This window comes from Calonectris borealis, chromosome 4 (genome assembly GCF_964195595.1).
Source record: "Calonectris borealis chromosome 4, bCalBor7.hap1.2, whole genome shotgun sequence".
NCBI lineage: Eukaryota > Metazoa > Chordata > Aves > Procellariiformes > Procellariidae > Calonectris > Calonectris borealis.
Genome location: NC_134315.1, coordinates 51,858,298 through 51,886,205, shown reverse-complemented (window position 1 = coordinate 51,886,205; position 27,908 = coordinate 51,858,298). Strand labels below are relative to the sequence as shown.

The 27,908-nt window shown below is 38.5% G+C and overlaps 1 protein-coding gene across 1 annotated transcript in view; it reads right to left on the bottom strand.

Moving 5' to 3' along the window:
- The window catches only part of MMRN1 (multimerin 1), a 47,354-nt gene that overhangs the window by 6,570 nt on the left and 12,876 nt on the right, over window positions 1-27,908 (bottom strand). Inside the window, exons 2-6 of the mRNA XM_075150595.1 lie at window positions 22,295-22,414; window positions 19,968-20,074; window positions 14,475-14,573; window positions 10,243-10,416; window positions 3,297-5,276 (exon numbers count right to left, since the gene is read on the bottom strand). Of these exons, the coding sequence (XP_075006696.1) occupies window positions 3,297-5,276; window positions 10,243-10,416; window positions 14,475-14,573; window positions 19,968-20,074; window positions 22,295-22,414 (2,480 nt within the window). The remainder of the gene's footprint in view (window positions 1-3,296; window positions 5,277-10,242; window positions 10,417-14,474; window positions 14,574-19,967; window positions 20,075-22,294; window positions 22,415-27,908) is intronic.

Sequence of the window (27,908 nt, the reverse complement as noted above, 5' to 3'; positions counted from 1 at the left end):
GCGATGATTTCAGGATTGCTAAATTAAAACCAACAAAACAGTTCCATCTACCCATTAGTTTAAAGAGTAAACATGCAAAATTGGCATGTATAGGACGAGAGGAAATGGCCTCAAGTTGCACCAAGGGAGGTTTAGATTGGACATTAGGAAAAATTTCTTTACTGAAAGAGTGGTTAAACATTGGAACAGGCTGCCCAGGGAAGTGGTTGAGTCACCATCCCTGGAAGTATTTAAAAGACGTGTAGATGAGGTGCTTAGGGACGTGGTTTAGTGAGCATGGTGGTGTTGGCTTGACGGTTGGACTCGATGATCTTAGAGGTCTTTTCCAACCTTAATGATTCTATATGTCATCATAAGCTAGAATAACCATCAAACTTGTGCAATTAAAACACAAGATACAAAACATTCAAATAGGTTAATTTCACTGCAGGCTTGAATGATAAAGCAACAATGGAAACTTGCATTTCTGTTAGGAGTCAGAAATCATGTGAAAACGAAATCAGAAACAAGACATAGAGAAAACAAGAGTGAAAAGAAATTACTGCTCTCTCACACAGATGCACTGTTTTAAACACATAAATAACACAGCTGCACTCTCAGTTATTCATGTTGATGGGAGGGTGGCATAATCTGCATAAAGCAAACCCACAACTAATACAAGACATGCAATGAGAGAGTGCATTCACCTTTGAAAAGCACAGCAGCCTCTAGGTTCTCTAGAGAACAGACACAGCCCTAAATGGCAATGGGAAAATGGGAACTGAGCTAAGCTGCCCTTGCACTGCATCACACACTTCTGCAGTAGAACAGTGCATTGGAAGGTAGGACCAGACATAATCCATAACCAAGACTGATGAAGAGTTTACCACATATTTTTTCTTTAAAGGCTGTCATCTCCCCTATGCTAGCTACTTGAAGCTGTCTTAAGACCATCGCTTTTTTATTCACCCCAGGTTGCCATTACAGTTAGTATCAGGTAAAGTGTTAGATTTTTCATCCCTCATACATGTATTGCAGCCTCTAGCTGACATAAACCTTTTCTTTTGTCCATTCCGCAACATGGGAAGACTCCAAATCTGTATGTTCCTGCATACATAATGCAAACTCACATTGTTTCCTGTTGTTTTCAAATGACCACTGAGGAAAGTATTACCTTAGGGCCAAATCCTGAACATATTAAAGCCAATGAAAATCCCAATCTGTTAAAATAGGATCAAATATTGAACATGCTGGAATCAATGAGAATTGTCATTTACCTCTTTCTAGAATTTTATTCTAATCTTTTTGAATTGAAAAAGATGATCTAAGATCGAATACATTTTATATATAGCCAATTATACCTCAGGGTTTCTTCTAGAAACTTTAGTCGAGTCAGCACATATCTCTGGATGGTCTCCTGGAACTTAGAGAGAAAAAGCTCTCCTGGAGAAGTAAAATCTACCCAGGCAGAAGATGGATACTTGTTAATTAGGATAATGGTCTCACTTCTTTAACTTACAGAAATGTAATGTATGACTTTGCGAGGCATGAAATATCATTAGGTGTAAAACCTCATTACTGATGGAAAATTCTGCATAAACATTGCTATGTAGAAACCTTGCTTAAAAACCTTGCTTTTCAACTTCTGCAAAGGTCTGCACTTTCTGTAAGAGCAAGCATACATCCAATGTTATCAAGCAAGCATAATAAATAGGAAAGACATTAATTCATTAATGTGGAGTAAAAACAGCAGATGGCAGCTTCCTGTGCTTCAGGCAGGTAGCACTAGTGACATTTTCCAACAAAGTAGAAGACTCAGGAAGGATCAAAGGCATCACATCTCATTTTCCCTTAGTTTTAATTGTGAACAAGGATTTTGAATTTCCATCCTGTGCAGAGGCAGGAAGATGCAGAAAACAGAAATGACTGAGAAAGAATTGCTATTTGTAATATCAAAATAATCAAATTACTTTGTAGTAAGAATTTGGCAAACCTCGGTGCATTTTTAAGTGTGACTGCCTGTTGGAATAGCTGAGTGTCCTCTCTAACTGAAAAGATAACCAAGGAATGAAATCCTTCAGTGGGGATGGCTTTCAGCAGAATCCAAGCTACTCATGAGATTGAGGCTTTAAAAAGGATCCTTTCCATTGATTATTGAAAAGTGCGGTACCTAGGACAGGAAGAGACAAAGGAGGGAGAGGGGGAAAGAGAGGGAAGAGGCGTGGAGAGGGAGAGGGAAAGCGAGATTGTCCATGGTCTTAGCACGTGAACAAGAGTGGTAGCTCTTACTACCCCTACATCTGCTTATAATAGGGACCAAATATCATTTCAGAAATGTTCATAAGTTTAAGAATGCTTTACAGAAAAGATTTAGGTCTGGGTCTTCAAAAGTATCTGGACATCCATCTGTCATTTAGGAATCTGTCTCACTTATTTTAACGTGAATTAGAGTCCTCTGAAGATTTCTAGTCACTTAACCATTCTTCATTTTCTGTATTTTCCCAGAAATAATATTTCCATAAAACATTAGCTTATACTATTGATTTTCATTCAAGTCTGATTCCAAAAGCCATAACTCAGAGTTTGTACTTCTGTTAATTCATCCATATGAATTCATTTCATATGATGACATTTGAATTTAAGTTCAGAAGCGAATCACACTCAAAACATCCTTTTTAAGAATGGCTGCTCCTACTCAGCTAAGCTGTTTTCCAGATGCACTCGAGTTAAACCTACTTTATTGGCTGGGCTCCTGATTCTGCAAGAACACACTGTTGTAATTTTAACTGTACTAGTAATCTCAATGAAGTACTGAAGGAGCTGGCAAAAGTCATTTGGTGTATTCACTTGCTTCAGGTTTTTGATACTTTTCATCCCCACCGACACTGCAAAGTACTGATGCAACCCCAGATTTCTCTCCCAGCTTGCATGTTTTTTTTACTGAAATTGCTAATTGAAATGCAGGCACAAAATTCTTGTAGTTTAGATTTTGTATAAATTGCCAGTTACATTTGAAAGGTCAGGTTCTCAGCTGAGTTTGTGTGCATGCACATATATCTTAAACTGATCAGATGTGAATTTATTAAGGAAAATTAAATGAAGCTTCTAGATGCCTTAGTGCAGAGGCTCCTCATAAGAAAAATAAATTCCCTTGTAAGCAAGAGACTAGAGTAACTTCAAGTTCCTCTGAAACACTCTTTAGGGCATTCTTTGGACTTTTTTTCACCCTCAGTCAAATTCTTCCACCTCAGTTCATCACAATGGTTACATAAGACTATTACAAAGACCCTAATTTTTAGTACAGTAAAATGCATTACCTGAATCTATAGTATTATCCGTGTTTCTCTGACTTCGGCTTGCCAGGCTCATGGTGACGTTTGCTGTCCCTTTTTTCCCTGGAGGTGGTTTCTTTATAACTGGTTTCACCTGTTTCTGAAGTTTGGTGATGTTGTTCATTGCACTTGCCACCGATATGTCAACATGCTGGGTTAAATTTGTCAAGATGGATCCTGCTTTTATTTCAAGCACAGATTCAATGAGCTCCTTGAGGCCCCTCTGCAGCAGGGGGATATCTGGCTGAGCAAGTTTAATTAGCACAGGTATACTCGCATTCACTTTTTGGATGCTGCTGTTGGTATCCTGACACAGCCCCCAGGCCTCATGAGCAGTCTTGTTCAGAAGTGGAATGCTGTTTGAGAAGCGGATCGACTTGGCTTCCAGGGCCTTGATCCTGGAACTCAGTGTCTGGAGCTGAAGTGAGACCACTTGTTCTTTCTCTGTTGAGGCAGCTTTGGTTTTTTTCAGTGAGACACAGTTGTTTGCCAAAAACTTGGAGATTTTTGACTCCGCGCTCAGGAGGCGAACCTCATGGTCCTTTGACTCCTCCACAGAGTCAAATAGTTTTTCTTCCAGGCGGCTGATATCTTGTTGTTGATTGTCCACTTTTGATGACGTTTTATTTAAAATATAGAAAAATCTTCTGAAATTGTGGAGGATATTTTTGTCAGACTCCTCATATGGAAGATCAGAAAGGGATGGAGCTACCTGTGAAGTGAATCCATACTTCTTGCCAATGAGAAGTGTCTGAAGGGATTCATTCAATTGTTGGAACTGGGGAATGAAAGCCAGGAGGCTGTCCAGTTTCTCAGCTCTGCCGCAGCAGACTTCAGTCTCATTTCTTAGAGCACGTAGCGTATCTTTGAGTACATAGTTATCTTGAATAGAATCAATAGCGCTGTTTATTACTATCATGGTCTTGTTTAATCCATCTTCTATTTCCATGGAGCATTCATTAACACGACTCTCAAACAGTTCCTGATAAGCCTGAGATTCATTTTTAAGTCCTTCCTGAGTTTTGGAAAGCTCCTTAATTGCAGAACTCATTCCGTTAATGACAATTGTGAGGTTTTCAAGCTTCTCATTGATTGCTTCAGCTTGGATTTGCTGTTCATACTCTGAAGTCAGACTAAAAGGTACGCCTTGTTCAATCAAGGGTTGCAGGATCTCCATATCATAGCACAAATCATTAATTTGCTCATTCATTTTGTCCATTTTGTTGTCCATTGGAAGGACCAGGTCAGAGAGACTTTTGTTTAGGACAAGCACATTCTCTTGGGTTGCTGCCAGCTGTGTTTGGAAATGCCTTCTGCTCTCTGACAACATGTCATCACAGACTCCCAGAACAGAGTCTCTCTGAGTTTCCAGTGCAACACTGAGATTGCTGATCTTGCTATCCTGGACTCTTAAGTCATCATAAATTTGCAGCACCATCATACCTTGTTTCTTTACTTTCTCATGCAGTGTGAACATGTACTCTGTAACATTGTACTCTGTGACTTTATCTGCTGAAGGGATGTTTTGACTTGAAGACTGTTCAGCTGATAACAGTTGTTCATGAGCATCTTTCATTTCAGTAAGAGTCCTATTTAAAGATTCATAATAAATGACACTTCTTGACTGTTGATGCTCCAAGTTATCTTCCAAGGATTTCTGCTTTTCCTGTAAAGCTTTCATAGGCTTGTCACAAGAGAGGGTCATTTCTTCTTTCATCTGCACCATATGACTCTTTAGCTCCAGAATGTCAAGCTTTGTTGGCCCACTGTCTTTCTCCTGAGCAAATTTTTGTTGGGTTTCATTCAGATACTTGACTAAATCTTTTGTATTTTCAAGATCATCTGACAAACTAGACACAGTCTTGAAAATTTGAGCCATGCTCTCTTGCATTTCACCTTGAAATATTTTAAACTGTTCTCTGACAATATCTTTGACTAATTCATTAATACTTCTGGATTTGAGACCTTGGGGGAAAAGGAGAAATATGGAAACAATCAAACCAATTGTGTTAGCAACATCTAAGTTTTTTCCACAATGTGAGCAAACACAGTGCTGTACAGAAGTGAAACACACACATCACCGCCCCTTAAAGCAAAATTTAAAGCTGATGAATGTAGAGGGTGGCTAATAGTGTTTGAAGACCCATTCCTGTTTCTACTGAAATCAATGGGAGTTTTGCTATTACCTTGAAAGGCAAACTCAGACTCTGCATATGTGGTATCAACTTTGATCTCCTAGCTAAGCTGTTTCTGAGCACTGAAATGAGGAGATCTGTGTGCTTTTGTGGCTTGCTCATAAGAAAATGATGTGTCCTTTCTCCACTGGGAAAGTAAGGAAAAAACACCTGCTTTATCAACATTATGGTCAAGAAGAAGTGAAAGCAGAGATTATTTCCTTGCTATTGTATCGTATGTGGTAAGTGATCACACAACACACTATAGTGAGAAAGCAAAATAAAAATAATAGCCTTATTGAATATCTGAAGTTAGTGATGTGACCACTGCTGCAAAAGGCAGACATTTTAAAGGTACAAACCTTTAGTTAGCCTTGCATACTACAACTCTTTAAATAGCTCCTAGGAATACTGATGCTGAAAAGCACTAGGCAGAGATGAATGTGTGGGAATTCTGCTCCTGTGAGTAACACCAAAATATGTCTCCTATATAGCCTTAGATGGTTTGAGATAGTGATAAAATAGTGTTCATCAAGAGTGCTGTATAACATATTTGAATTAATTAGAGCAGTAGTTCTGCTCTGGTGTGAGATTAGAAGAATTTTTTCAATTTATTCTCCAAAGGTAGCTCCTATGTCCAGCTAAAGCACTGAAGCATTCTTTGCACATTTTTTCTACACCCTATGGACACTTGCAGCCAGCTTGCAATATAATGGTTAAACTCTTCAACCACTACAATTCCTTGATGACCATCAGTTCTCTGATTGAAACCATGTTGATAAAAGCAGGAATTCTTCTGTTGCCTTCCTCTATTTTCCTCTCAATTACTTCTATAGCCTGGATTTTATTCCTTCATCTCTAAAACAACAAGGCATGTTCTAAAACCTTATTTGAAAGTACATTCTCAGCAAGAGCAGCAAAACGGCAGCAAAACAGACCCATGGAACCCAAAGCAATTTTGGGCTCCAGGGGTGCAAAAGAATTCCAAATAAAAATGATTTTGTTCAGTAAGCTAGAGAGAAGTACAATGCTTTTTCTATTCAGGAGATTCACCTAAATTGTGCATGTGTTTCCAGCTGTAAACTGAGATAAAAAGTACTTGATAATATTTGGCTTTTATGAACTATAAATGAGTCTCAGTCTTCATTATGTCTGGTAAAATGGACAGTAAACACCTCTGATGCTTAGGGGAGAAATCTGTCACTTGTTCAGACAGTGTTTCTTTCAAGGCAGGATACAATAAGCAGGTGCAATCAGTTTGCTAGCCTAGAAAAGAGCCACTTCAAAAATAGAGGAGGAAGTTTCCTAAGCAATAAACTCAATTACTGTCAACTGTGGTCACAGTTGCTGATGTTACAGCAATTTTTACACAAAGTATAAAAAACAACAAAGGGATAATACTGAGATTGCCTTTATTGTTTTACTTTTTACTACCTGAACAGCAAGTAAATGACTAGACAGATGTATGCGCACATGAATGCACACATGAACATGCACACTTACACACAGAGCTTTGTCAGTGAACTTCAATGAATGAAAAACAGTAAGATAAGATACCCGAGAATGAAGATGTCCTGGCAGCTGAGAGGAAGAACCATGATATGAATGCAGAGTAAAATAACTGACATGTAGAAAAAACATTGTAACTGATGATTTGGTCAGGTTACTTTATGATGCTGAAAAATGTTCTGTGCTTTAAGAGACACAATGAGCTGTGAAGAAAGGTTTAATGCCTGTCAAAAGAAACAAGGTTAGTCTACACTTCCTGTGAGGAATTAATTAAATTTCTTCATCTCAGCAACAAATCTTGATAATAGACCATCCTGCTGTGAGAGGTCTTCCACAGGATCTATACTGGCCTTTTCTTTCTGTGACAGTCAAGAAACCGCCAGCTTCACTCTCTCCCATTCCTACTCTATTCAGTTGGCTCGCGGGTGTTGTATGGAGTTCAGCTCTGGTTTTCAGCTGTTCTTGTTATCAAGGGGGTGGACCCTGATAAAACAGACAGCTTTGGGTTTCTCTTCCTTACTTGCTGGCTAGGACAACTAGGTACCTGGTAAGCAAGTGCTATTCCAAAGTTCACCAGGGGCTGTGGGAGCACGCTTCTCCACAGAAAGATCTGACCCAAATTTGTGTTGTAGGTGACAACTGAGTATATTCTTAAGCTTGAGCTGACAATACTTATGAGTACATTCATGGATGTAACTCAATTTCTCTGTTGCTCATTTTGAAATAGAAAGGTCCAAACAACCTGTGAACATTAAAGACCCTTGCACTTCTTATGAGATTATAAATTTTAATTTTAACTCCCTGGCTGAAATCCAAAGTGTGTAATTAGTTTGTGTTAACATATACTCCCTTTGCAGTTTCAATTTTTTGAAGAATGATGTGCAAAATAAATGTATGTACACAAGAGACTGAGTTAAGGTTATATAGCCAGCTGTAAATGACATTTCTGACTTGGAGGTGATTAACACTCCATTGTTGAGTTCATTTTTAAAGGAGCGTACATTTTAATAATGAAGAGGAAAGAAGTGTATAAAAAGGCTTGATGTGGAGTGAAAGGAGGAAGAAAGAATAGCAAGAAGTAAACAGAGTTTATTAAACTGAAGGGAGAATACCAAATTATTTTCTCTAAGTAAAAAGAAGGAACAGTCTCCTGAGTACTGAAAACAATTTAAAAAATGCACAACAGGTTTCACTAATCAAATTAGAGGACCATATCAGTTACCCCAGTGAGTGTTGCCCTGTATCAACAGATGACAACTTTGTGGGCCCAAAGTCTATTTACAGATGAAACCAAGAAATAAAGACTTTGTAAACTGTATTGAATTGTTTGTTCACAGAAACAGAACTCACTCCTGACAAACGCTGATACAAAGCTGGGCAGCCATTAGAATTTCTGTGATAAGAAAAAAGGTGATTAATGGATATGAGCAAAGGACCTGGACACCATGGGAAGAAAATGGAAAAGCAGGGGAAGAAGGAAGAAGCCTGCATAACATGAGGCAACTACAGACTTAACTGTGCTTCGAAAGCACGTTGCCTCAGGATGCCAGTGGTAGTGGGGAAAGCTGTGTTTTGCTTCAGGTGAGCTTCTAAAAGTAATTTTTAGCAAGTCTGATGTGCCTATACTGCACATCTGTATCAAGTTAGAGCACAGCATGGAAACTTCTTCCAGCTCCTGCTACTTTAGGATACTCTTTGCCCACTTGGAGTATGATTGACTGATATTCCCTGGACAGAAACTGCAGTTGCCCTTCATTACATATACAAGCCAACAGAAACACTAATCTTGTTCTCCCTCCCCTCCTCCCCTCATTCCTGCTGTTTACTTATGTACAAGCCAAGAATAACCTGTATTAGAGTGCCCATAATTAGAGTCAATGAAAGTAGTTGATAGCAGCATTTTCATTAGAGCTGCTTGATTAGGAGGTAGATTGAGAACATAAATCTAAAAAGGGCCAGCAACTGGAGATTTCATTCAAGCAGGTATAATACAGAGCATGGCAGATAAAAACAATGAAGGCTTGAAACACGTTTGCAGAGAAGTGTGAAATAATTTTTGTACTGCACATTTTAATTAGGACTTGTACCCTTAAATATAGATAGGGAATGGAGAAGGAGGAGCACAGGATGCAGCAAAAGTCCTCTTGGAATAGCATGAAAATGACAGCTAGAATGAGTGGAATATAAAAAAGAATGAAGAGAAAGCAGAAGGGAAATGGGAAATATTCAAAGACAAATTAAATGTATGCCCAAGGGTCAAGAATGCCATCTAGCAATATGTGAAAAGGTGAAAGCAGGTCACTGAGCGAGAGGTGGGATAAACTTGATCCAGGGTACAAGAGAGCCATCTAGCATGTGGCATGAGCAACTCAGGAGACAGAGGAGGACTGAAAATACAAGAAATGGGACCACACTTGGTAAATTTGACAGAGATACAAAAGCACTTATTGTTTCATTTAGTTTTATCTCAATGTAAGGAGCTCCAGTTCCCTCATTCTATTTTTAAACAATGGAAAAGTCCTCTGGATTCTAAAGTGTATAATACTAACAGTTTGGGGAAAATTCCTGAAAAATGAGAAAAATATTGCACATCAAGGAAATGAAAGCTTCAGTCCCAATCTGTTTGCTAAGCACCATTTGTTGTTGGGTAACAAATAGATCTTGCTGCAGGATTCACAAAGAATGGACGCATAATTCTGCTGGTGAGGGTCTGCTCAACCTCCTGATCCCTGGTCGTGTCTTTCTCATCTACTGAACATGAGTACAGATGTTAATCAAAGGTAGCTTAACATGATCAGAGGCAAATTATTCAGGATGTTTGCCATGTTGTAAATATAATAACCACAGAATTCCCTATATGTTTCATCTGCATATGTGAATTATGTATTAAAGAATATTATTTAGACTTGGTAGCAAAGCAAATACTATGTCCTTTAGCAGCTGTCAGATAAACAAAAAACAGAGATAAGAATATTTGCAGAAGCCCTAAGTAAATGAAAATGCATTGATAGTAGCTTAAGTTGCCGTGTAGACGATGTAATACCCAAGAATGTGAATTTTTTGTCACTATAAAAGACACCATAACAAATGTCAAAATAAACAAATCCCTTTATTATGAAATGAAACTAAAAAGGAGTTCTCCCTATAAATGTTGAGCAATAGAATGGGACAGTCTATTAATGTTTTTAACATTTTTTTTTCTGGCACGTCTAACTGGGTGAGTGATTGCATTAATTTATTTTTCTTACCTTTTAGGAAAGACTGGAGGTCTCTGCCCTTATCTTCATTGATTTTGCCTTCCAGAGAAGAAAGCATCTTGCTCACATCATTTATTGCAGCAGCAATGTTGTCAACCTTCTTCTGTAGAAAAGTCAGTTTCATCTCCTGGCTGCTAATCTTCTCGTTCATTTTTTGTGTAAGTGCTTGGTCAGAAGGGGAGAAAAAAAAAAAAAAGTTGTGTTAAAACATTGGGGGAGAAGAAAGTATAATTGACTTGAGAGACATTAGCTGGAAACGGGATGAAAAGTTTCTGAATTTTTAGTCTTGAGTGAATCATCTTGATTTTTGTCATGTATCATGTATTAGTGACATTCAGCAGCACAGCAGTAACTAATTACTGAAGCATCTGTATCCATTATAAAGTATTTATAATTCTACAAGAGTATTTTGAATGGTTAGCATATTTTAATCAGCATAATGCCATTCTTCCTCCACCTAGCACCCTAAAGGGTATTCAGTTAACTCTCATTTAGTCTATATCTCCTTTAACACAATCATAAAAGCATTGATTTTTACTTACCATTTATAACATAACTTCATGAATTTGCAAGGTTTGTGTCTGAAGGAATACATCATCTTTTCAGTGTTGGGGTCAAAATAAAGACTTGTTCAACACAGCAACAAGGCAGAAAAACAGCTAATAGATAAATGACTTTGGAATAATCACTAGTCTGTCATTAAGAAAAGATGCCCAACCTGTGAAGTCAAGTTTATTTTAAAACCTAACAAAATTGTTCCTGACACTTTTAGTCTCTTCAGGTATAAAAAGGCCTAGCTGGATGTTTTTAAGATAGGTAGTGGTGAAGGCAGCTTTGGTCTTGCAAATTAAGACTCCACATGGCTTCAGCTAGCCATCTGAGTTTCACAGCTGACAGGAATGAGACTTAGTCTGGGATTTTCAGAAGATGCTGATAAAATTAAATGCTTTAATTCCTGTAAGCAAAGCTACAAAATCTCTTCAGTTCCTTCAACAATTCAGCCTATATGGCCTACCTTAGACACATGATATACTACTCTACATGATCCAGGCCATACTATGACTTAATAAACTGCTATGCAAGAGATTTTTTAGCAGTACATACAAATGTTTATTAGTGTAATTTTACAGTATTGCTGTTGATCTTATGTCACTTTTCATTATGGCATTAGTTATTCTATTCCCATGGCAGTAAACAGTTACAATCAGAAATCATGTAGAAATACAGGGGCCTAAACACTACAACAAAAAAAGCAAGTCATATGTAAAAGGGCATATTCTTCTGACTAGATTTTTATTCTTCAAAATTCTAATATGTAAAAAATAAATGTATCATATCTGACTCGATAGCATTTGGGAAAATCCAGAAAATTCACTAAATGCACCCAGTCAGCACAGACAAAGTGTGCCAACACCTATGAGAATGCTCTCCTGTAGAGGCACGTTGGTTGTAAAATTCATAACAGGTAGAGCCTGAATAAGACTGGCTGTTTTAGGTTAGAATGTTAGCATCTCCAGCTGTTTACTTTGCCCATGGTGTCTACTTACACAGACACAAAATTGTGTGTATAACTCAACCACCTAGTTTAGAGTCTGGCAATTCTCCCCAACGGCACTGTGGAGATAAGCCATTGATGGATCTTCTTTGTCTGAATACTCTTCATCATAATACTACTCTGTGACAGACAGACAGGTCTGGATACTTCTGCTCCTGGTTGAATTGTTATTATGAGAAAGTAGTTTGAATTCATTACTGGTTCATGCATAGTCACCCAAACTGATAACTAACCTGCAGGGTGCAATGCTTTTTTCAGTTTGGTTTCTGTCATTTCCTACTGAAGGGGAAGATAAGCTGCATAGATGAACCTGAAAGTGAGGTTTATAACTGGCAAAGCTGCGTAGTGGGAGCTGGAAACAGAATCCGGCTTGTAGAGTCCTGGCAGCTGCTGATGGAACGACAGATCAGGGCAGTCAGCCCTGGCCCCAGGTCGTGTTTGCAGAGTTGGCAGCCAGACCAGGTATCTCTCTCCTTCTAAACTGACCCCATTTGATTTAAAAGTAACTGAAAAGCAATTAACGTGGAGCTCTGAGATTCCAATTTCAGAGTTATTTTTCAGAGCAGAATTCCTACTAAAAGAAGTGGCATGTTTTAATGCTCTGTTGATCAAGCTCACTTTTTTATACATCTGCTTTACTAGACAACATCCTCCTCCCTCCAGGACTGGGAAACTTGGTTGTTCACACGATATCACCAGGGGCAACAGCCTTCTCCTTTCTAACTCCCATTTGAAAGTACCTTACTATATCTCCATGCCAGATTCAGTTTTTCCCTCTCCTGCCTATGCTTTCTAATTTTTCTATTCATCTATTACGATTTAAAGTAAAACACATATATGGACATAAGCACATACATGTGTACTGCCTCCATAAAACCCTGTGGCAGTCTGGATGCTGACATCCTGTTCTCCCAGCATGCACGAATATCCCAGCAACAGAACAGTATATTGACAACCGCAACATACAGACCTGAGAACATAACTTGCCTTATTATTTGGTTCCATAAATTTTTTTTGGATACAGGCCGATTGTGTGAGTGACAGTAACACCATAGTGTGTAACAGCTGATGATTATACAAAAAGCCAGTGTAGACATCCGTAATTGAAACGTCAACAGATTCAAAAGAAAAGGGAAGTAGTAAGAAAGTTCAAGGAACATACCTCCTTTACACTGTTTTTCACATCTAGTCCATCTTCTGGCTCCTCACCATGTAAACTATAAGCTCATCTGATAGTATGTAGAGAACGCTGCCAAATAACTTGCATATAATTTGCCACCAAAAATTTACCTGACAAATGCAGTCTCACTCACTGCTGGGGAGTATATCACAAGCAGAGAATAATTTTTTCAAACAACTTCCTTATTCAAGCATGTTTCACATATTTCTTTTGTTGTTTTTTAAACACGATATGCTGATTGTTGGCAGTTCTCTGAGTACACAGACTTTCTAAATAATTCTGTGTTACCAACATTGCTATACCCTCAAAGGCATATACACCTTCAGGTGGTACAGACTGGAATATAGTATAGTCTGTCAACTACTTGAATACCTCTAAATCATGGATACCTTTTCATGTTTCTTTATAGTGAACACTTAATACATGAATTCATGGTTAATTGGAATGATCTGATAAACCGTGATTGTTTCTGCTCCCAGTTTAGTGAGTGCGCAAACACACTTGGCATGAATAAAATTCCATTCCCATGAATACTTATGCAGACAACTATGAAATTAATTTTCTGGAACATTTGTGCTGGTAAAATTTAAATCATACAGATGATAATGGAAAATAAACATAAAGGGAAGGGAGCACACCCAAAAATTCTAGAAACTAAGAGATGGAGAAGCTTTTCATGCAGCAGTCACCTAAGGTAACTTCTCAATGTAGATCACTATTTGAATAAAAACATTATTGTTACTAACAAGCTCTTACAATACTGAGGTCTGTACATACCCTTAAAAGAAAACACTGACATTGTATTGCAAAACCTTACAGTCTAGATAGGTTGAAGTAAACACAGTAGTGAGCAAATTAATAGTTTAATAAGAAACAGTCTCAAACATCTGTGGTATAAAGCTGTAAACTGTCTCTGTGTTGCTTGGCTATTTGATCACCCTAGATGGAGTAGCTTAAAACACACCTAAGCCACCCTTGCTAAAGTTTGAAGCGTCATTGTACCGATTTTGAATAAAGCACCAATTTTTATAAGAAAATATATGACGATAATCATGTATTCAGATAATACAATTAACGTCACTACGTTTTCTTTTATGGCCAATGCTGGTCTATACTACTCCTAGATTTGGTTCTGGGTTTTTTGGCGGTGTTGTTTGTTTTTTTTTTTTCTTTTTTTTTTTCTGTTAATTCATCTATTTTACTCAGTAATATATAGTTTAAATATTTCTATGCAAAATGACTTTCTTGGTTTTAGTTTAGTCATAAGACACTCTGTAAATGCTAAGCTACCGGTACCTTTAAATTCAGTTTCTTCTGCCTATCTTTATCAGAGAAGTGTACCGCTGAACCATGGCTGCTGGAAACTCTAACGGTTCATTCAGGCCCCTTCAGCAGACAGGGATTGTTCTCAAATTGCTTTTGCAGTGATCTTAGTGAGTCAAATGCTCAGTGATTGGGCTAGAGGTGGTAGTAATTATAACAGCTGACCTGGCCCACTGGGGTCCTGAGGAGCTCCTGGTGTCCTCTCACTGACAGTTCTGCTGCTTTCAGCCTGGTTGCTGTGTATAAGCGATTGTTGTTCTTGAGCTAAAAGAGGGAGAAAAAGGAAAGGATGCGAGTGAAACACGGAACATGACAATCAGGATTCCACAGCAATTGCTTTCTCTCTCTATTCTATACCAACTTTACCAAAACCTAATCATCTACAGTGATTCTTGTTATTTGCTTAGTCCATCTATAACAGTGTGGGACCACATTGATGAAGACAGTGAATGGCTTTATAAACAACTTCCTGAGATTGGCAGGGGTTGGTATTAATATAAAATGTCCAAACTTGCCCTGTAGTGAACAGAATTTTGAAATCTCCAGGGCTAAGAATTCTAGAGGAATATTTTAGATCAATATCAAACAGCAGTACAAAGACAATACAGAGATAGTCAGCTGTAAAATTGATCAGGTTTATTTATACCTACAAAATTAGTCAGGTTTGTTCAAAAAAATTTTTTTTTTTTTTACAGATTACACAAATCTTCAACCATGGAAATCTTCCCACTAAAGGCAATGGTGATGTTACATTGTTGCAGCATCTAAAAAATAAAAACCATTTCAAAACATAATCAAATTCCAAATTCCAACAAATATCATCTGAGATTTACGACTGGTAGACACATTAAAAAACTTCATGAAGGTGATAAGTTTGTAAATATTTTCTCTGGTCATGGCAGATGAGATTTTCCGTGCTTATTTTACATCTCAGCCCAAAGATCCCAAAGCAATTTGCAAAAAGTGAGACTAACATTATTATTATTTCAATATTGCAGTCGGGGAAACTGAGGTCCAGAAAAGTAAAGTGCCTTCACTCACAAAAAATAGGGAACAACTGATAGCGTAGCTGGCAACTGAACTGATATTTCCACCTTCCTGACTTGCTTCTCTAGCCATTAGGCTTAACGGTGTCATTTTCATTTCATTATTGCTTAAAAAAAATGAAATATGTACAAAGTATGTTGTAAATTTGCTAGTGTAAATTCATACCAATTTTTGAATGCTTGCTGAGTTCATGACGCATTTTGAAGCGGCCACTTATGCGGCACTGATGTGATTTCCAGTCTTTAGTACAGTACAAGCAGAGTAGTTTGGGTATGGTGACATTATTTTCCAGTTCAAATATTAAAACCTAGTCTGGCCATAATGTGAGTTTCCAAGGAAACAGAGTAAAATGCTGAATCAAGAAATTTCCTATGTTTCATCAGCCTTTTGGCCGCATATATGAGGATCAATAGATTACATTTAAGGATAAAAGGTGTTCGAGGTTGTAAATTAAGGGGGGCAAGTAACAATTAAGACAGGAACTCAAAGGAAATTATCATATGGACTGAAAATTTAATAGAATTTATTGAAATTGGCTGATAAGAAATACAAATTTCTCAAATAGCTGTAATTTCAATAGCTTCTGTTACCTTTCTGTGGCATGGTTATTGACAGGAGTTAAATACCTGCATTCAGCCCAATTCATTACACAGGATTTATCAGGTGGTGATGTGATGATACAATCTATGACAAGGGAGTCAGTTACTTGCCTGTGATAAAGACCAGCTGATCGATGTCCTTTTATTCTTTCATTTACCATTCTTTCTGTTGTTCTAAATGTATTCACTGCCACTGTTAGTGCTACAGACACCAGATTTTTTTTATACTATCCATCTTATCTTTCATCTTCCCTATTAAATCAACTGCCCCACTCACAGCTCCACATTGTGGAATACCCAAACCCTTACAGTTTTATTAACTTCTAGAGTTTCAAGGATATATATTTATCGCTGTGTGCTTGTTTTACTAATGTTTTAAACTGTTCAGATAACTTAAACCCTGTAAGACCCAGGACATAGATCTCACCCTGTTGGAGCAACCAGTAATGGAGCAAGCTAATAGTGCATTATACCGCTTCTAAAAGCAGCAAGGACTGCAGCCAGTGATGCACACACACAAAAAACTCACCCAGAGACAATAGCTCATATTGTACAGTTATTAAATTTCTTCACTGTATAGGAAAGGTACTTCTCAGGCAGCATTAGAAATTCAGGGTTTTCATTTGTGAAACAAATTCAGAAGAGTCACTGGCAATATAGCTTCTCCTACATCCTTCTTCCAGTGTGGCTCAGTCCTTTTCCAAAAGAACGACTCTGACACATCATATGGTGATTAAGTCTTATGTGTTCCTTGGTCCCACAGCTGAGATTCCCCATTCTAGATGCTGAACAGCAGCAGATGTGATGGGAGCACCAGACTGAAACTCTAATACATATACTCCTTATGTTAGAAATAGCCACCAAATGGCTCGCATTTGAGACCTTTTAAAAATTGGATATGCTGTGCTCAGTTTAAGCTAAAAAGATAAAATATAAATAAAAACTAGACTTCTAGACCCACCTTATATATGCCATTTACAATAAGAACACAACACCAACAAAAAAAAGCAGCATTTCAAAATGCTGAGCAATGAAGAGCACTTCCCATTCCTCAAGGAGCTTCAGGGTCCTCAGCACTTCTGAATATCAGGTAATCCTGATATTCACAGGAATCCAACATTACGCTCCTGTCATTGAATATATTGGCCCAGATGTATAATTTATTGTCCCATGTATTTTTAAACACAGCATGCAAAATGATTTTAGGGAATATTAAAAATATGGAAATTGGATCTTTTTCTCTCAATATGTTTTTGATGAAGCAGGAGTGGCTGAAGGGGAATCCCTGTGGGGAGTTTGGTAGTTTCTTCCCATTCCCTCTGTTGCAAGGTGAATTGCTACCTTTTGTGTCTGCAGTTCACCCCACGCAGAGGATAGCGTTCGCTCCTGTGCAGGATATTTTACAGCCATCTGCTGGAGAAATGACATCACTACCATGCAAGAGAATTCAGTGCTAACAATGGCTATGGCATTGTCAGCAACTCTGAGAACCAGCTGTTTGCTCTAAACTACAGCCAGAGCAGATGGAAATGAATTCATAATCATTAAGTCACCTCATCCTCACTCCACAGCAAAGCTGAATCTGAACACAGCATGATCTACATTTGAAGATGCATCTTCCAGCTCTTGAAATCATTTGTGACACATAATATAGTGTTCAGGGACCACATGTGCATGAGCGAACTGGGATTTCTTCCTCTCAGACATTACTACACAGACATTTTCTCCAGCTTAAGGATGAAAAGTTAAAATAAAGCTGTGTTTAGTAAAAATAATGTCATGAACTTTGCAACTCCGAACAAGCCCTTTCATTTCAGCAGTTTTGCTCCCAGTTAAGCATTTGATATTCCCAAATCAAAATAGTGATGTTTTATTTGTTGAATTGTCCATATTGCGCCGTTTCATGAGACTTGCAAGAAATTATGTCTACATTTTTCCCTTCTTAAAAAGTTTCTTGTAAAATTGCGTTGTCCATACTGGACTAGTATCCAAGTCTTATCCAGTTTGGTCCTGGCCACATAGGAGGTAAAGTTAGAAATAGTGATCTGAACACGTCTCTTCCCAGGGGCTCATCTGTCTCACTCACTACTACGTTACCTTGAGAAGCATCCGTAACCAAGCAGTTACAATGAGGCTACCAAATATGGTTTACAGATGTCTAGTAATATCTATGAGATGGTGACAAGTGTTTCCTCCTGCCTAGAATATCAGACTGAAATAGTTATGTATGATTTCACTTGGTTTGAGAGAGAAGCTAAGCCAGAAGGCGTTTTGAGTTGGCATTTGCTACAGTCACAGTGCCTTCCCAGGGTCTAAAACATATTGCCAGAATACCCCAGTTCCCTTGGCACAGAAACCCTTCAATAACAGTTCTGTTGTTGAGCAGATCAAGTGCACAGAGGCCAAGCGGAGGGCTCAGTGACTCTGGAGAGCCCCAGTCAGAGCTTACATCGTCTCTCCCCCTGCTGTTGTAGAAACGGAGAGCCTAAAGACAAGGCTGTTGGGCTCCCAACTGTTCAAGTTCATTAGCTGACATGCCTTCATGGGAATTGAATAATACAGGCAGGGCTTGTGCTGGTGGTCTGCTCCTCATGGGAGGCAGGATTCCAGAAGCGGGGAAGAAGAGCCTTTCTGACATAACACCTTTCATCCCAATCTCTTTAAGCACTTCTACAAGCATTAATTAATTAAATATCCCAGTGCCCCTGTGAGATAAGTGTCATCTCAATTTTCTAGATGGGTAAACTTGGGTATGCAGATTATAAGTGGCTTCCCCAAGTTATTCAGCAAGCCAGAAGAGGTTTGAAAATAGAACCCAGGAGATATAATTTAAACCCGCTCTTGTAACACTTGACAACATTTTCCTTTATTCTTATTTTTACACAGATGCCACTACAAATTGAGTTATACAGCTTTTTTCCTGGTCAATGCTTTCCTGTTGTTTTGATGCCATTTCAATTTTATCAACTGTAGCCTCCCCCTTCAATAAGAATTTTTTAATCTATTTCTGCTAATGTTTGCATTTTTTAAAAGCAAACCTTTAAAACATCTGATCCATGCTCACTGGACAGCTCTGCTGACTGTGTCCCACATTAATATCTGACTCCACGCTCACCTGCACAGAAGAGAATTCTGTGCCTGCTGAGGTTCTGGCTCTTCAGCATTGAAATTTCCCTCCTGGATGTGAATAACAGTGATTTCTCTTCATTCCTCTACATTAATTTTTAATCACAGACTCTACTTTACCACTGCTGATTGAATTTCCTACCACATCTAATGGCCTTTCTTGTAATATCCATTCATTTAAAATATGTATGCTGATGCCATATCTTATTTTTCAAGGGCTGCTTGTTTAAGGCCAGCAGCAAAGAAATAGCTATTATACAGATGTTAAACTATAGTACGTTGCCATATGTTTGATCACCAGGGCAGAGGTAAAACACCCTATTCTGTCAAAAAAGGGCACAATTATACAGGGATCATGTAATACTTAGTAAAATTCAGTCACTGTTGAAATGAACCATAGTCCTACTCAATTCAGAGGGAAACAAAGTTGATACATTATTTTATCACGTCTAAAATATATTCTTAGAGCCTGAAACTGAAAGCCAAAAGAGTCACAGTGCTGTAGATGAATTTTACAGCAAGTATTCAATAGAGGGCCTGGATTTAATATATCCAGCACTGCAATACTCAATAACTAAATGATCAAAAGTAGAGACGCACTGAATGCAAACTTCATATTTTAGCAAAATGGAATAAGGCTGAAGATTCTATGGGTTTTATTTAGAGTGGAAGAGAGGAAAGGACATTCTACTTAGCTACTCTGGAAATTCATGTGCAGGGAAGAGTCAACATTCCAAAGCATTTTAGTATACAGTGCATTTTTCCTGGTTTTAAATTAACAGGAAGGACTGTACTGATTTTCAGCAGAGTCATTTGCTTGCAAATCAGATTGCATTGTTTTCTTTTGTTGAAGTGAATAGTTTCAAATCCTTACAACTCTTCTCACCTTTGGGTTGGCAGTTTTGCCCACTGTATCCAGGACAGCACCTCCACTCCAGCGATGTTATTATTTTATGTTTGATTCTGTAGGCTTGGTGTGTTGTTGTCTGGGACCTGCAAAACAAGGACATTTTAAACCTTGGTCATTTAGGTGACCAAATAGGAGTTGTAGGATACCTGTATAACTACATTATGTTATCTTACATGTCAAATGTATCCTTTCATTAACTGCTTGAAACTGAAAGTGAAGCCTAACCAGGGTTTGGTGTTTCAATAGCAATCACAGTTTTAATATTGCAGCCTTCAGATCATCTGCATGGTTTTAAAGGAATCTGACTGATGTCTATTTAGTGCTGTCAGACTTCTTCCCTGAATACCTTATGCAGGAGTCAAATACTGCTAACTTTTATAGAAGATATTACAATTAATATCTACTAAACCGGACAGAGTGAGCCAAAAATACAATTGTAAAATACCATTCTCTTTGAAATCAGTGAAAAAAGGCATTCACAATGAATTTATGCCACATCAGTTCACATTTAGTGCACATTGGAAGCCTTCCATTCTGATTATTTTAAACAAGATTATACAAATATTAATCCAATAAAGTGTGAAAATTTCCACTCTGGAAGTTGATGTAAGGAGGGTATGGCTATGTAATTGTGATGCCTCAGTTGTTACTGTTACAGTATGTAACTGCAGAGGCAGCAGCAATTTTGTTTCTGTGTTCCAACACATTCTGCATGTCCTGGCTACCCCATCACTTCTTATAGCTTTCTTAACTTCAGAGAAGTCAGTTTAGAATGAACACGATGCAGTGGGGCATACAGAAGAAACTAACCAGAGCAAGTCTAGTTGCCTCTTTCAATATGTTAAAAACAAAGTTTGAATAAAAAGACTATTGCATAGCTCTGCTAGTTGCTAAACACTAACATGAAGAACACCTCAAATCTCAGAAAATACAATGATAAAATGGTTACAGAACTGTTTTGGACACACAATCCCTGTCTAAATCCTTCCAGAAAGGAGGACAATTTTGAAGTCTGTCAGACCAAAAAAATCCTCCCAGTGAATTAAAAAATGCCACCTTGTTTTACACTGCAGTTAATCTTGTCACCCCTTCACAAGGGATGTAATATTATATATATTAAAATTCATAGCAGCTGGCAGGAGTTTTGCATGTGTCCCCAACCAGCTTTGCCTCTGAGAAATGGCTTTTTCAGCAGCAAGAACTCAATCAAGATTAAGGTGAACTGAAATCAAGAGAGTTCTCAGTTATTTTGCTGTGTGGATGGTCTTATTTTATGATAAAACTACCTTATTCTGCATTAGCATAATCCATTCCTGAAAGCACTCATAAAAATGAAGTGTCCATGAAAGGAGTCAATCAGGAATAGCTATTTCAAAAATAACTCTCCACGTAGACAAGCCTCAGAAATGTATATAGTAGAGACCTATTTAAAAGTGCAGCATAAAAAAAGAAATCAGAGTTATTGTGAATCTGCTAGATTGAATAAGAAAAAAATAGCAACATTTCAACCACAGGGTCCATTCCACAGTTTTGCAATACAAATGACTATTTCAGAGTCACCAAATTCTAAGGATACTCTATTCCCGGTTTTACCTCAAAGTTTTAAGCATGTTCTGCCATACCACCTAGAGGACAATTCTCAGAACAGTCAAACTGACTTTTAAGAGGCTTTTGACATTTTTCAAGGGAAAAATATGTTACAACCTCTGTTTTGTGGGTGCTGTTTCAGTTTGCCATTTTCCAGGCCCATGTATTAAAACCCAATTCCATTTACTACTGAAATCTAATGTTTGGAGACTACGAGGAGGCACCCAAAGCACAAAGGACAATCTGAATATGTTTAACAGAGTCGTTATTTACAAGCTGTATCCAGGCCAATTACTTTTCTACGTTCACTGCCTGACCAAAGCTGTGCCAGAAATGAGCACCCAGCAGAGAGATAATAACAAAAATATTGATGCCTCTCAGAAGCCTTTTGCTCCAGCAAAGCACAAACTTGGAAAACTGCGCATGTGCTCTAAGGCTTTGTGCATGTGCACCTTTCCTTGCAGTACTCCAGAAGAAGGGAGGTGGCAGTGGGCTTACTTGAAGACTTTGAACTGATCAGAGGGTGCCAGAGCGAAGGCATGCCAAGTCATGAGCTTTTACACTTGCTATAGGGATATGTTAATTTGAGACCTGGAAACATGTTAATCTGTTCCCTCCTGTTTTCATTTTCATTTCTAAAGTCATGGTTGTATTAATTATGCAGCTGGTGATAATTAAAGTACTTGCAAGTACTCTTTCTTCCTAATTCTACACACCTCTGAGCACAGGATCCAATACGCCAAGTGCAAGGCTTCACTCTGCCTGATGAGAAGGTTTCCAGGTTGTCTGCTACCACTGTAGGTAAGAGTCTGGTATGAACATAAGCACACCAGTTCCTGTAAGAGACAGAAGGTAAATATAATTAAAACTACAAATAACATTTTCCACAATATGATGATATATAATACTTAAAGGGGAAAGTTAAACCCATAATTTAGGGATAGGACTAAGTTATTAAAATTAAGTTTGGTTTCTCTCAGACTGCCAGTGTAGTCTTGGGCAATTACTTAGTCTTTGTGCTTCAGCTACTCATTAACAACAAAGAAAACAGACAATAATTTCTCCATCTCTACATATATTTATATTGCAAATATAAATTTTTATTTGTAAAAGTTTGTGGAGCACCAAGTACAAAGAAGCTCTTCTAGACTGCAGTAATGACAGGTCTTAAAATACACTTATATTTCAGATTATAGAAACGGTTTATCCAGAATTCAAAGGATTGTTTAGTAAGGTTTTTAACCACCTGTATCTTTCACTTTCTGGATAGAGATTTCTACTCTTACTCCCTTTCCCCAGCAATATAGTGAGCACATATAGACTGTGTTTTGCAGTGCACTTTGAGGTCAAAGCCACGCACAGCAATAACGTGCCATAGCTCCACACTTGCCTGTGCCGCTGGCTACCCACCCAGAGGAGGAACTCACATGTGAAATGATCAAACTCTTGATCACTGCAGTACAGGACGTAGGAGCTGGCGAGTGCAAGGCCAGGTTTGGTTTTTTTAAAAAGGACTCTAAGGAGGTTACAAGAAACCACAAACTGTTAAATCAGATTTTGAAACCAGGTGACTTGATAAAATCTACAATAGAGAACAGAATTAAGTAGACATTATAAACTGAATAATGGCTCAGGACAGACTTGTACAGGGAAATCATGCCTCAGAAATCTATTGGCATTCTTTGAATCAGAAGCACGTAGATAAAGGTGTGATTTTCAGAGGTTTTTGGCAAGGTCACTTACTGAAAGCTATTAGAGGGGGGGAAAAAAGGAATCTGTCACATAGTAAGAGGATAGATCCTGTTATAGATTAATAAGGTATTAAATCAGAGGTTAGCTTTCTCAAGAGACAGTTTATCAGCAGAATCCCACATGAATCTGTAATAGACATTATATTCATTAATGAGGGGGAAAGGTGAATAGGGAGATGGCAGAGTTATACAAAGCTAAACAAAATCATTTTTTGTAGTAAACCTAAAGATGATCTTGAAGAATTGAGGAAATCTCATGATACTGAATTTCCAACTAATTAAGCGTCAGAAGAGTCTTGTAATGCAGAGTCAGGCACAAATAAAGACAGCCTTATGCAGATAGTATGACTACCTAAATTAACTATCATCAGGAAAAAGATCTTGGAGTCATCGTGATCAGCTCTTTGAATATGCCAATTTAGTCTTTTGCATTAACTAAACTAGTAAATCAAATACATGAAATTGTTAGGGAAGGACTAGAGAACAGAAATCACCACTGCTTCAGTACATCAACTCCTTGTTGCTGTATATGAGTTTATGGTTAGCCCACAGTTTGAATACAGAATTCAGGTTTGTTCCTACATCCTAAAGAGAGGTGGAAAGAAAGATACAAATAGAAGATGAAGAGCAGGAGGGATAGAAAGTAATGGCGTTCATTATTCAGTTGGTCTTGTTATGTGTACTGGTTTTGGCTGGGGTTGAGTTAATTTTCCTCATAGTAGCTAGTATGGGGCCATGTTTTGGATTTGTGCTGGGAACAGTGCTGATAACACAGGGATGTTTTAGTTACTGCTGAGCAGTGCTTACACAGAGTCAAGGCCTTTTCTGCTCCTCACCCCACCCCACCAGCGAGTAGGCTGGGGGGGCAGAAGTAGTTGGGACGGGACACAGCTGGGACAGCTGACCCCAACTGACCAAAGGGGTATTCCATACCATATGGCGTCATGCTCGGCATATAAAGCTGGGGGAAGAAGAAGGAAGGGGGGGACGTTCGGAGTGATGGTGTTTGTCTTCCCAAGTAACTGTTACACGTGATGGAGCCCTGCTTTCCCGGAGATGGCTGAACACCTGCCTGCCGATGGGAAGCAGTGAATGAATTCCTTGTTTTGTTTTGCTTGTGTGTGTGGCTTTTGCTTTACCTATTAAACTGTCTTTATCTCAGCCCACGAGTTTTCTCACTTTTACCCTTCCGATTCTCTCCCCCATCCCACCTGGGGGGGAGTGAGCGAGCAGCTGGGTGGTGCTTAGTTGCCACTGGGGTTAAATCATGACATTATGACAAAGAGGCATAAAAACAAAACAGGTTTAAACATAAAGAAAAAAAAAAGGGGGTGGGGTGGTGTTTCTGCAAACATAGACTGTGCCAGATTTGAAAGTCTGGGAAGCCAAAATGGATTTTAAAAAGCAGTTATATGATTTCATGAAAGAACATGCCATTAGGGTGTTATTTAGGGTGTTATTGGATTGGTTTTTTTTTTTTTTTAAACATAAAATTGTAGCTATAACCTCTGTCTGAGGAAGTCCCCCAGCTGCAGATTGGAAGGCATACTGAAGAAAGTATTATTGCATTTCTGCTGATGGAACAAATGTCTCTTTGGTCTAGTAGTGATCTTTTTTCCCCCCCTCTAATTTAGTACAGCCTTTCTCAGGGTCATACATTATTCCCTTGTCCATGCTGAAACACATTTCATTTTTGACTTGGCAAGTCGGTGACAAGACATTGTTTCAATTGTAGGGCTGGTGAACTTGCAAGTACTTCCATACCAATACTTGCATATGAGAACTTAAAGCTCTTCTTCCTGGGGCATGTTTTGCTGCTAACCTTTGCTTCTGGCTGTAGTAGTTCTGTTAGTGTTTCATAATCCAGTAAGGAAATATATATTCATGCCTGAAACCAGTATCTTGCTATGGGTTTCTTACAGTGGAAATTAAAATACAATTAAGACCAGATTAGTTCCATTTACTTAAGTGGCATTAGTACAGATTTACACTGCTTCAAACAAGAACAACGGCACAAAACACAAAATAGTATCATAGTCTACCCTTAAGTGATTGCTTTTGTCTACTGAGATCCTACCAGTACACTTGCATTAAATTCAGTAGTGCTTTACTTGGAAAATGATTCCTGAGAAAACAGCAGGATAAGCTGGGAAGACAGACTCTTAGTAAGACCAACAGACTGAACCTCTCAGTATTTCTGCTGCCAGTATTGTGGTGCTCCCTCACACAACACATATTGTTTAATTGATGAATAATGCGTTTCATATAAAATGAGCTTTTACTGAGTCTCTTTCATCTGATTTTGCTCACTCACTCTCCGCTTCCTTGAGAGTTTTCATTAGGATAATATTTCTTTTTAATTGGGTATAAAAAGGCTGTGCTTTTTTTGATGCTTCCTTTATGTTCTGTCTCCTCTAGCTAAAGCCTTTTGTCTGTATGTATAAATTAGAGGCTCCATGAATAAATATTTGCTAAAAATTAAATGCAGCTCTCAAGCATAAGCTTAAAGATTAGGTACTCTTCTCACTACCTCTGTGGAAGCGAAAAGCCACTCTATGCAAGTTTGAGACACATAAAATCGGCAGAATCAAAATCCTTTTGGGTTTTGCAGAGGGATCATGAAGTTACTCACACCACCTCTGTGGCTGAGGCATATGGGTCCTTTACAGTGTCCTGTATCACAGAGACACTAGCAGTAGTAACTAAATAACAATGATATTTCCAGTTAAACGTTGCCAACAGTTAGCCAGAGAGAGAGCTTGTAGCTCCACCCTTCCAGCACACCTCTGCAGCAGCAGGGGAGGATAGGCATCTTGTCAAGTAGGAGCAGAACATGGCAGGGCACTTCGCTCCCTTACAAGCATGACCAGAAAGACAGCTCTTCCATGGGGCTTCCTTGCTGAGCATCAGGGAGCAGCAAGAGCAGGCTTTCGCCCTAACAGAAAGTGAAGAGAGACTTTCTTCCCCCTTCACGGGAGGGAGAACCATAGAGGCTAGGCACTGACCTCCAGCAGCATGCAGTACCACAGCACCAGAGAGCAAGCAGCAAGAGGGGGACAGGAACAGGTTGATTAGCAGCCCAGCAAGCATCAGGCAGAGACTAGGTAACAAGTCAGGTCCAAGAAGACTACTAGAGACAAGCACCTTTATGAGGAGAACAGACTCAAGCCTGGGCTTAAATGGAGCCCCTGGCCCATGAGTGTGTGTGGAGGTTTCAGGTGAGGCTGCCCAGGGTCATTAGGGCTTGTTAGCTTGCCCAGGGCACTACCACCGAGCTCCTTGTTATAGGCATGAGGTCTCTTCCATTTCACAGCTGTAGTGAGGGTTATGCATATTCATACCCAGGATTAAAAACTGTATTTTGCTCTGAAGTGCAGCACAGAGATTTTAAAAAAAAAAAATTCTCAGCATATGAACGGGATACTAAACATTTCTTAACAGATGCAGAAAGTGATTCTGGGCCAGACTGGCAGTGGTCTATTGAGGAGGAGCTCTGACTAAGCATGGTGGTTTGCTTATGATTTAAACTTGCTATAGAGAATGTAAACATCTAGATTCCTGAATAACTCCCAGCAATTAACTGATGACTTATAAAGTCTGATCAGAAGACCTCTGAAGTGATAACACCATCTCAAGCAATTACACAGCACCACACCTCTGTTACTGTTGCAAGTTAGCTGTCTGGAAAGTGAGGGAGCTGGGTGCTAAGCTTTCCACCTCTGCAAATCAAGAACCCAAATATAGGAGTCAGATTTTAAAATCTGGGCTACAATGAGCCAGCGGTGAGGTTAGACCTTGAGCTCATGGCTTCCCAGCCGGTGCTCTACCCTCGCATGCAGATCTGACAGCTCATCAGAGAAAGGCATTAAGCACAAGACATATAGTGGTATTCAGAGTGCCAATATTTTCCGCAGTGCATACAGTTGGGGTATAATTTTTGATAATTGGATTCCATTTTACATTTGAGCAAATGTGATCAATGAAAAGATAAAACAATGAAAACAGGGATAAAAAGCAGTTGTAAAATACACAAAAGCCCTGGAATAGAGAGAGATCAGTTAAAAAAAAAAAACTACTTTTTAAAATTCATAATGTAGATCCACTAATAATAATAATAATAATTAGTATTAGTATTATTGAGGGTGCCTAGCTTTAAGGTAACAGCTATTGGAACTATTGGAGATGCCCTCCAAAGGAAAACATGGTACAATACATCCCAAATGTATCAGTTAAGGACTGTTCTTTGTTTTTAAAGATAGTTTGAACTCAGTCTCTGGTCTCTACCAAAAATTTAACTCAACTTGAGCAGATTTTTTCTATTTAAAATTTTTAACTCATTCTTAAGCTACATGAGTGCAATATCTGAAGCTGCGCTTCTCGCATGGCCCAGCAATCTTTGATCAGGCTAAATTGGAGGAAATATTCACAGCAAAAGAGCCCCTGGTGTGACTCATAATTAGGTTTATGCTACCAATGAAATAAGCTCATTAAGAGATGTTAAGAATGTAAATATAATTTTGAAATCAAATTGTCTGAAAAAATGTAAATTTGGAAATAGAAGATGAAGCATGGCAGAAGA